General features: G+C 46.0%; 1 protein-coding gene across 1 annotated transcript in view; it reads left to right on the top strand.

Annotated features, from left to right (window-relative positions):
- Positions 1-244: 244 nt before the first annotated feature.
- Positions 245-10,713, top strand: part of trpm5 (transient receptor potential cation channel, subfamily M, member 5) — a 47,291-nt gene continuing 36,822 nt past the window's right edge. Inside the window, exons 1-3 of the mRNA XM_042317945.1 lie at positions 245-396; positions 7,788-7,855; positions 7,995-8,160. Coding sequence (XP_042173879.1) covers positions 370-396; positions 7,788-7,855; positions 7,995-8,160 — 261 coding nt within the window. The 5' untranslated portion in view covers positions 245-369. The remainder of the gene's footprint in view (positions 397-7,787; positions 7,856-7,994; positions 8,161-10,713) is intronic.

Here is a 10,713-nt window from a genome sequence, read left to right on the forward strand (position 1 = left end):
CAACCATCTCCTTTGTCTTGATCAGTTATCAGTTATTGTATTATATCAGTTATTGTATTATATCAGTTATCAGTTATTGTATCATTTCAGTTATCAGTTGCTGCATTCTAGCCCATTGAATAATTCCCTGTAGTGTAGCCATGTGTATCACATTGTTCTGATGGGACTCCTGTACAGGTGCACTGGTGGTGCAGATAATGACGCAAAGATAATGGAGCTCATTGGGGACTGTGATTGGTCAGAGGAAGGCCAGGGCGTGGCTTACCTACCTGCTGCTTCCTGGAGTCTCCAAGGGCTCACCTGGTGTCACTTTCCCCAGGACAGAGATCGCTGACTGGAGTGAAGCTGACTGCACATTAGACCACAGCGATGCCAGAGAGACAAGACACGCCTCTGGTAAGTAACTATGTTAGCGACTGTAAGTGGATCACATTTTATGGTTGACCAATCTCTCCAACGTGTCTGTTGATTTGTCATCATTTTTTAATGTATTTTTTCCATTTGAGTGTGCAGGCACTATTCTATATGTATGTCTGTGATAAAGTGTTCAGCTTTTAAGAATCACTTCCTCTGACATTTATTTGGTTCTTGGAAATATTATTTCACAACCTGTTACAGAGATGGAAAATGATAAATGTTTACAGTTTGGATGCACAACAGCATTCTTCTTTGAGATTTGTAGACATGTAATCATATGATTCATGGTGTAATGTGGCTCTCGTCCAGTGGAATGTCACTACGGATATTATTTGTAGTATATAATCATAGAATATAATCAAGTGCTATATTTCCTTTTTGAAAAGGTCTTGAAATGCCACTTGGAATATTGTTCCTGTCAGTGGACCCACTCTGATGGTAAACACATCTTACCGTGTGGCTTTCATTCCTGTTGGGGGGTTAAACAGTGATACTCAAATAGCTGTGGGACAAATTCAGGTTTAATTCAACATTGCCTGTGGGCCTTAACATAAAGGACTAGTTTTAAAAGGAAAGTCAACAGCACTCTACCTTACCTTCCAAATATGTCAAATCAAATCAAATCAAATTCAAAATCAAATTTTTATTTGTCACATACACATGGTTAGCAGATGTTAATGTGAGTGTAGCGAAATTCTTGTGCTTCTAGTTCCGACAATGCAGTAATAACCAACAAGTAATCTAACTAACAATTCCAAAACTACTGTCTTATACACAGTGTAAGGGGATAAAGAATATGTACATAAGGATATATGAATGAGTGATGGTACAGAGCAGCATAGGCAAGATACAGTAGATGGTATCGAGTTTAGTATATACATATGAGATGAGTATGTAAACAAAGTGGCATAGTTAAAGTGGCTAGTGATACATGTATTACATAAGGATACAGTCGATGATATAGAGTACAGTATATACGTATGCATATGAGATGAATAATGTAGGGTAAGTAGCATATAAGGTAGCATTGTTTAAAGTGGCTAGTGATATATTTACATCATTTCCCATCAATTCCCATTATTAAAGTGGCTGGACTTGAGTCAGTGTCAGTGTGTTGGCAGCAGCCACTCAATGTTAGTGGTGGCTGTTTAACAGTCTGATGGCCTTGAGATAGAAGCTGTTTTTCAGTCTCTCGGTCCCAGCTTTGATGCACCTGTACTGACCTCGCCTTCTGGATGATAGCGGGGTGAACAGGCAGTGGCTCGGGTGGTTGATGTCCTTGATGATCTTTATGGCCTTCCTGTAACATCGGGTGGTGTAGGTGTCCTGGAGGGCAGGTAGTTTGCCCCCGGTGATGCGTTGTGCAGACCTCACTACCCTCTGGAGAGCCTTACGGTTGAGGGCGGAGCAGTTGCCGTACCAGGCGGTGATACAGCCCGCCAGGATGCTCTCGATTATGCACCTGTAAAAGTTTGTGAGTGCTTTTGGTGACAAGCCGAATTTCTTCAGCCTCCTGAGGTTGAAGAGGCGCTGCTGCGCCTTCTTCACGATGCTGTCTGTGTGAGTGGACCAATTCAGTTTGTCTGTGATGTGTATGCCGAGGAACTTAAAACTTGCTACCCTCTCCACTACTGTTCCATCGATGTGGATAGGGGGGTGTTCCCTCTGCTGTTTCCTGAAGTCCACAATCATCTCCTTAGTTTTGTTGACGTTGAGTGTGAGGTTATTTTCCTGACACCACACTCCGAGGGCCCTCACCTCCTCCCTGTAGGCCGTCTCGTCGTTGTTGGTAATCAAGCCTACCACTGTTGTGTCGTCCGCAAACTTGATGATTGAGTTGGAGGCGTGCGTGGCCACGCAGTCGTGGGTGAACAGGGAGTACAGGAGAGGGCTCAGAACGCACCCTTGTGGGGCCCCAGTGTTGAGGATCAGCGGGGAGGAGATGTTGTTGCCTACCCTCACCACCTGGGGGCGGCCCGTCAGGAAGTCCAGTACCCAGTTGCACAGGGCGGGGTCGAGACCCAGGGTCTCGAGCTTGATGACGAGCTTGGAGGGTACTATGGTGTTGAATGCCGAGCTGTAGTCAATGAACAGCATTCTCACATAGGTATTCCTCTTGTCCAGATGGTTTAGGGCAGTGTGCAGTGTGGTTGAGATTGCATCGTCTGTGGACCTATTTGGGCGGTAAGCAAATTGGAGTGGGTCTAGGGTGTCAGGTAGGGTGGAGGTGATATGGTTCTTGACTAGTCTCTCAAAGCACTTCATGATGACGGAAGTGAGTGCTACGGGGCGGTAGTCGTTTAGCTCAGTTACCTTAGCTTTCTTGGGAACAGGAACAATGGTGGCCCTCTTGAAGCATGTGGGAACAGCAGACTGGTATAGGGATTGATTGAATATGTCCGTAAACACACCGGCCAGCTGGTCTGCGCATGCTCTGAGGGCGCGGCTGGGGATGCCGTCTGGGCCTGCAGCCTTGCGAGGGTTAACACGTTTAAATGTCTTACTCACCTCGGCTGCAGTGAAGGAGAGACCGCATGTTTTCGGTGCAGGCCGTGTCAGTGGCACTGTATTGTCCTCAAAGCGGGCAAAAAAGTTATTTAGTCTGCCTGGGAGCAAGACATCCTGGTCCGTGACTGGGCTGGACTGTTTCATTATTAAAGTGGTAGAACACTTGAGCTCATAGAAAAATCAGCATTCATTTGTAAACAAGTTATGACGTAGTGTGTAACATACTTCCTGAGACTGTAGAGTTGGTTGAAGTTACCTCGTCCAACTATTGGCCCGTGACCTCATTATTTGAGTGGTAACAGCCCACTAATCTAGTGGAGCAGAAATCACAATACAGGACACAGGAAGCAGGCACACTGACTCAAGCCTGCATGCCTCTATACTGAGGAGCATACCATACACGTATACAAACAGGCACCCACGTATTCCTTCTCCATTCCCCCCCTCCACCTCACACACACCCTCTTCACTTGTTGTCACTTGAACTCTTCCTGGCCTTGCATGCAAATGTTATGTTTGCATGGACAATGGTCCTTTCCCCTCACACAACCCCTCCTGCCCCACATTCAAATAAGACCCGTCGAGACCAGACTCACTTTTACATAAAAAAGTGATTGTGACAAACTGCACGCCATCAGTACGTCTTAATCTTCTACTGCACATCGGTGCCCTCAGACAACACAACACCGTTTGGTAGCTTAGTTTGTGTTGCCTAGGGCAACGGTGTGCCATACCTCTACTTTGTTGTGTTGCCTAGGGCAACGTTGTGCCATACCTCTACTTTGTTGTGTTGTCTAGGGCAACGTTGTGCCATACCTCTACTTTGTTGTGTTGTCTAGGGCAACGTTGTGCCATACCTCTACTTTGTTGTGTTGCCTAGGGCAACGTTGTGCCATACCTCTACTTTGTTGTGTTGCCTAGGGCAACGTTGTGCCATACCTCTACTTTGTTGTGTTGCCTAGGGCAACGTTGTGCCATACCTCTACTTTGTTGTGTTGTCTAGGGCAACGTTGTGCCATACCTCTACTTTGTTGTGTTGCCTAGGGCAACGTTGTGCCATACCTCTACTTTGTTGTGTTGCCTAGGGCAACGTTGTGCCATACCTCTACTTTGTTGTGTTGCCTAGGGCAACGTTGTGCCATACCTCTACTTTGTTGTGTTGCCTAGGGCAACATTGTGCCATACCTCTACTTTGTTGTGTTGCCTAGGGCAACGTTGTGCCATACCTCTACTTTGTTGTGTTGTCTAGGGCAACGTTGTGCCATACCTCTACTTTGTTGTGTTGCCTAGGGCAACGTTGTGCCATACCTCTACTTTGTTGTGTTGCCTAGGGCAACGTTGTGCCATACCTCTACTTTGTTGTGTTGCCTAGGGCAACGTTGTGCCATACCTCTACTTTGTTGTGTTGCCTAGGGCAACGTTGTGCCATACCTCTACTTTGTTGTGTTGTCTAGGGCAACGTTGTCAGTTTGGCTACTTTTCAGGGCAATATCATGCTCAATGAAAGATTTGATGTAAAATGATGGGCTTGGTCAATATCATACATAACCTCTGAAAGTGAGGACAGTGACCGAGAGGAAGACTGGACCCCAGAATCAGGTTTGAGAAGCAGTGAAATACAAGTTTGAAATATTTTTGAGGTGAAAAACCTAAATGTTTATAGTAGAGGATTAAATGAGTTGGGGGGTTGGATCTTTGCCCATAACCTGTCCAAATGATTGGCCCATGATCCAGATACATTTTACTGAGTGGTCAGTGAGGCCAAATACGGTAACAAGCTGAAGCTGCTTGTTTTTGCTGTGCAGGCATGAGCCTTGAATCTCTTCCCATTTCTGATGATCATCTTTTACCAGGCATCCCAGGCAAATGAGCACCGTCAAGTAATGTTGACTCAGATGCAAATTCTTAATCGCTGCCAGTAGGAGACAAATCTTTTATGGTTCTTTTCCAGCAGTCTAGTCTCATCTGACAGCCAACCCTCAGCTCTGTCTAGGGAAGAATATAGGTTAAATGTAGCAGTCTAATCTCATTTTACAGCCAACCCTCAGCCCTGAGCTGAGTGGCATCCATCGATTGAGAAGAAAAATAAAAGCCAACTAACTCCTTTCAGTTACATGGAGCAACTTTTCTGGTATCCAACATCGCATCCAATGAGGTTGTTACGTGCCTCCTAAGAGAAGGGAGGTGCAGGAGTCATGAGCAGGAGAGCAAGGAAGTCCCAGTAGCACAATCGTTTATTGGAAGTCCCAACTCAACGACAACAGGTGGAGGAACAATCCCAAACGAAGTCGCCACACAGGGAATAAATGCAACACACGGAGGAGAAACTGCTACTCCTGATTACAGTCCAAAACGGTACAACGACCCTGAGAAAGAAAACCCCGTGGCGCAAACACGCACCTCTAACAGAGCAAACACGCACCCCTAACAGAGCAAACACACACCCCTAACAGAGCAAACACACACCCCTAACAGAGCAAACACACACCTCTAACAGAGCAAACACTCACCTCTAACAGAGCAAACACACACCTCTAACAGAGCAAAAACACTCACCTCTAACAGAGCAAACACAGAGCACCTCTAACAGAGCAAACACGCACCTCTAACAGAGCAAAACACAGAGCACCTCTAACAGAGCAAACACTCACCTCTAACAGAGCAAACACACACCTCTAACAGAGCAAACACACACCTCTAACAGAGCAAACACGCACCTCTAACAGAGCAAACACGCACCTCTAACAGAGCAAACACACACCTCTAACAGAGCAAACACAGAGCACCTCTAACAGAGCAAACACTCACCTCTAACAGAGCAAACACGCACCTCTAACAGAGCAAACACTCACCTCTAACAGAGCAAACACACCACCTCTAACAGAGCAAACACGCACCTCTAACAGAGCAAACACTCACCCCTAACAGAGCAAACACGCACCTCTAACAGAGCAAACACTCACCTCTAACAGAGCAAACACGCACCTCTAACAGAGCAAACACACACCTCTAACAGAGCAAACACGCACCTCTAACAGAGCAAACACGCACCTCTAACAGAGCAAACACTCACCTCTAACAGAGCAAACACGCACCTCTAACAGAGCAAACACGCACCTCTAACAGAGCAAACACACACCTCTAACAGAGCAAACACGCACCCCTAACAGAGCAACAACAGCGAATAATCCCTCACAAAGACTAGCAGGCAGCGGAGGTTAATAAACCCACTGAATTAAACTAATAGGACACAGGTGTAAAGAAAAACCAGACAGACACAAACGAAAAGGAACAATGGATCGGTGGCAGCTAGTAGGCCGGCGACGACGACCGCTGAGCTCCGCCCGAACAGGAGGAGGAGCCACTTTCTAGTAGGCCGGCGACGACGACCGCTGAGCTCCGCCCGAACAGGGGGAGGAGCCACCTTCTAGTAGGCCGGCGACGACGACCGCCGAGCTCCGCCCGAACAGGGGGAGGAGCCACCTTCTAGTAGGCCGGCCACGACGACCGCCGAGCTCCGCCCGAACAGGGGGAGGAGCCACCTTCTAGTAGGCCGGCGACGACGACCGCTCCGCCCGAACGAGCTCCACCCGAACAGGGGAGGAGCCACCTTCTAGTAGGCCGGCGACGACGACCGCCGAGCTCCGCCCGAACAGGGGGAGGAGCCACCTTCTAGTAGGCCGGCGACGACGACCGCCGAGCTCCGCCCGAACAGGGGGAGGAGCCACCTTCTAGTAGGCCGGCGACGACGACCGCCGAGCTCCGCCCGAACAGGGGGAGGAGCCACCTTCTAGTAGGCCGGCGACGACGACCGCCGAGCTCCGCCCGAACAGGGGGAGGAGCCACCTCGACGACGACCGCTGAGCTCCGCCCGAACAGGGGGAGGAGCCACAGAGGTTAACCTCTCCTCCTCTCCCTGTCCATCTAACTCCCTCTGATAACATCCTGTCTCATTTCATTCCTATCCTTATAAGAGCTGTCCTATTTTTTATTATTTTTATTTATTTTACCTTTATTTAACCAGGTAGGCAAGTTGAGAACAAGTTCTCATTTACAATTGCGACCAGGCCAAGATAAAGCAAAGCAGTTCGACAGATACAACGACACATAGTTACACATGGAGTAAAACAAACATACAGTCAATAATACAGTATAAACAAGTCTATATACAATGTGAGCAAATGAGGTGAGAAGGGAGGTAAAGGCAAAAAAGGCCATGGGTCAAAGTAAATACAATATAGCAAGTAAAACACTGGAATGGTAGTTTTGCAATGGAAGAATGTGCAAAGTAGAAATAAAAATAATGGGGTGCAAAGGAGCAAAATAAATAAATTAATTAAAATTAAATACAGTTGGGAAAGAGGTAGTTGTTTGGGCTAAATTATAGGTGGGCTATGTACAGGTGCAGTAATCTGTGAGCTGCTCTGACAGTTGGTGCTTAAAGCTAGTGAGGGAGATAAGTGTTTCCAGTTTCAGAGATTGTTGTAGTTCGTTCCAGTCATTGGCAGCTGTATTAAGGTGCAGCAGTTACATTTGCCTTTGATTATAGTTGGTACAAATGTAAAAGAAATATATTTGGATTCGTTTAACACTTTTTTGGTTACTACATGATTCCATATGTGTTATTTCATAGTTTTGATGTCTTCACTATTATTACACAATGTAGAAAATAGTAAAAAATAAAGAAAACCCCTTGAATGAGTAGATGTGTCCAAACGTTTGACTGGTACTGTAGGTCTAAGCTCTTGGAGATGCCTCACACCTGTCATCAGCAGCAGAGTGACTGGTGAATGATTCTGGGTTAGATTTACCTGGATGTTGGGTAAAAGTCATGTTGTGCACTATGGGTGCTGTGTCTATAGGGGGCGCTACCGCTGCAGAGACGATGCCCACGATGTGGGGATGTACTGGAGTGGTCACGGGAGCAAAGGTAGGAGTGGTTTGTGTTTGTTTGTTTGTCATAGTGGATTGTGAATGACCGGACTGTAAATACTACTGTATGTGATGTACATTGTTTCTATGTGTATAATGTGTATTCTGTATGTATTAATGTGTCTGTGCCGTGGCAGTGCTCTGTTGGCCTGCCGTTGCTACTCTCAGCTGGACGAGGCCGTGGAGAGTGTGGCTGAAGGCCGAGGCCGGGGTGCTAGCAGAGGGGACAAGGAGAGGGGTCACTGGGCTGCAGGACGAGTGGGGGACATTGACTTCACTGGCACCAGTAGGACAAGGGGAAAGGTAACACTGCTACAACCACAAGGCAACACTATTACAACCACAAAGTTACACTGCTACAACCACAAGGTGCTATAACCAGATGGTAACACTGTTACAACCACAAGGTGCTATAACCAGATGGTAACACTGTTACAACCACAAGGTGCTATAACCAGATGGTAACACTGTTACAACCACAAGGTGCTATAACCAGATGGTAACACTGCTACAACCACAAGGTGCTATAACCAGATGGTAACACTGTTACAACCACAAGGTGCTATAACCAGATGGTAACACTGTTACAAGGTGCCACCAGAGGTGCTATAACCAGATGGTAACACTGTTACAACCACAAGGTGCTATAACCAGATGGTAACACTGTTACAACCACAAGGTGCTATAACCAGATGGTAACACTGCTATAACCAGATGGTAACACTGTTACAACCACAAGGTGCTATAACCAGATGGTAACACTGTTACAACCACAAGGTGCTATAACCAGATGGTAACACTGTTACAACTACAAGGTGCTATAACCAGATGGTAACACTGTTACAACTACAAGGTGCTATAACCAGATGGCAACACTGCTACAACCACAAGGCAACACTGTTACAACCACAAGGTGCTATAACCAGATGGTAACACTGTTACAACTACAAGGTGCTATAACCAGATGGTAACACTGTTACAACTACAAGGTGCTATAACCAGATGGTAACACTGTTACAACCACAAGGTGCTATAACCAGATAGTAACACTGCTACAACTACAAGGTGCTATAACCAGATGGTAACACTGTTACAACCACAAGGTGCTATAACCAGATGGCAACACTGCTACAACCACAAGGTAACACTGTTAAAACCACAAGGTGCTATAACCAGATGGTAACACTGTTACAACCACAAGGTGCTATAACCAGATGGCAACACTGCTACAACCACAAGGTAACACTGTTAAAACCACAAGGTGCTATAACCAGATGGTAACACTGTTACAACCACAAGGTGCTATAACCAGATGGCAACACTGTTACAACCACAAGGTGCTATAACCAGATGGTAACACTGTTACAACCACAAGGTGCTATAACCAGATGGCAACACTGTTACAACCACAAGGTGCTATAACCAGATGGCAACACTGTTACAACCACAAGGTGCTATAACCAGATGGTAACACTGTTACAACCACAAGGTGCTATAACCAGATGGTAACACTGTTACAACCACAAGGTGCTATAACCAGATGGTAACACTGTTACAACCACAAGGTGCTATAACCAGATGGTAACATAACAGATGGTAACACTGCTACAACCACAAGGTGCTATAACCAGATGGTAACACTGTTACAACCACAAGGTGCTATAACCAGATGGCAACACTGTTACAACCACAAGGTAACACTGTTAAAACCACAAGGTGCTATAACCAGATGGTAACACTGTTACAACTACAAGGTGCTATAACCAGATGGCAACACTGCTACAACCACAAGGTAACACTGTTAAAACCACAAGGTGCTATAACCAGATGGTAACACTGTTACAACCACAAGGTGCTATAACCAGATGGCAACACTGTTACAACCACAAGGTGCTATAACCAGATGGCAACAACACTGTTACAAACTGTTACCACAAGGTGCTATAACCAGATGGCAACACTGTTACAACCACAAGGTGCTATAACCAGATGGCAACACTGTTACAACCACAAGGTGCTATAACCAGATGGTAACACTGTTACAACCACAAGGTGCTATAACCAGATGGTAACACTGTTACAACCACAAGGTGCTATAACCAGATGGTAACACTGTTACAACCACAAGGTGCTATAACCAGATGGTAACACTGTTACAACCACAAGGTGCTATAACCTGTTGGCAACAATGTTACAACCACAAGGTGCTATAACCAGATGGTAACACTGCTACAACCACTAGGTGCTATAACCAGATGGCAACACTGTTACAACCACAGTTGGAAATTGTTCCGTACCACCATCCATATTGGTCCTATCTAAGAGACAGATCAGTGATCACAAACTGTGGTCCTGTAGAGATACATTTCAGTATGTGCAGGACTGTGTTACATTTCAGTATGTGCAGGACTGTGTTCCATTTTAGTACTTGCAGGACTGTGTTCCATTTTAGTATGTGCAGGACTGTGTTCCATTTCAGTATGTGCAGGACTGTGTTACATTTCAGTATGTGCAGGACTGTGTTCCATTTTAGTACGTGCAGGACTGTGTTCCATTTCAGTATGTGCAGGACTGTGTTCCATTTCAGTATGTGCAGGACTGTGTTCCATTTCAGTATGTGCAGGACTGTGTTCCATTTCAGTATGTGCCCTGACTGTGTTCCATTTCAGTATGTGCAGGACTGTGTTCCATTTCAGTATGTGCAGGACTGTGTTCCATTTCAGTATGTGCAGGACTGTGTTCCATTTCAGTATGTGCAGGACTGTGTTCCATTTCAGTATGTGCAGGACTGTGTTCCATTTCAGTATGTGCAGGACTGTGTTCCATTTTAGTATGTGCAGGACTGTGTTCCATTTC

This window comes from Oncorhynchus tshawytscha, unplaced genomic scaffold (assembly GCF_018296145.1).
Source record: "Oncorhynchus tshawytscha isolate Ot180627B unplaced genomic scaffold, Otsh_v2.0 Un_scaffold_3036_pilon_pilon, whole genome shotgun sequence".
Lineage (NCBI taxonomy): Eukaryota > Metazoa > Chordata > Actinopteri > Salmoniformes > Salmonidae > Oncorhynchus > Oncorhynchus tshawytscha.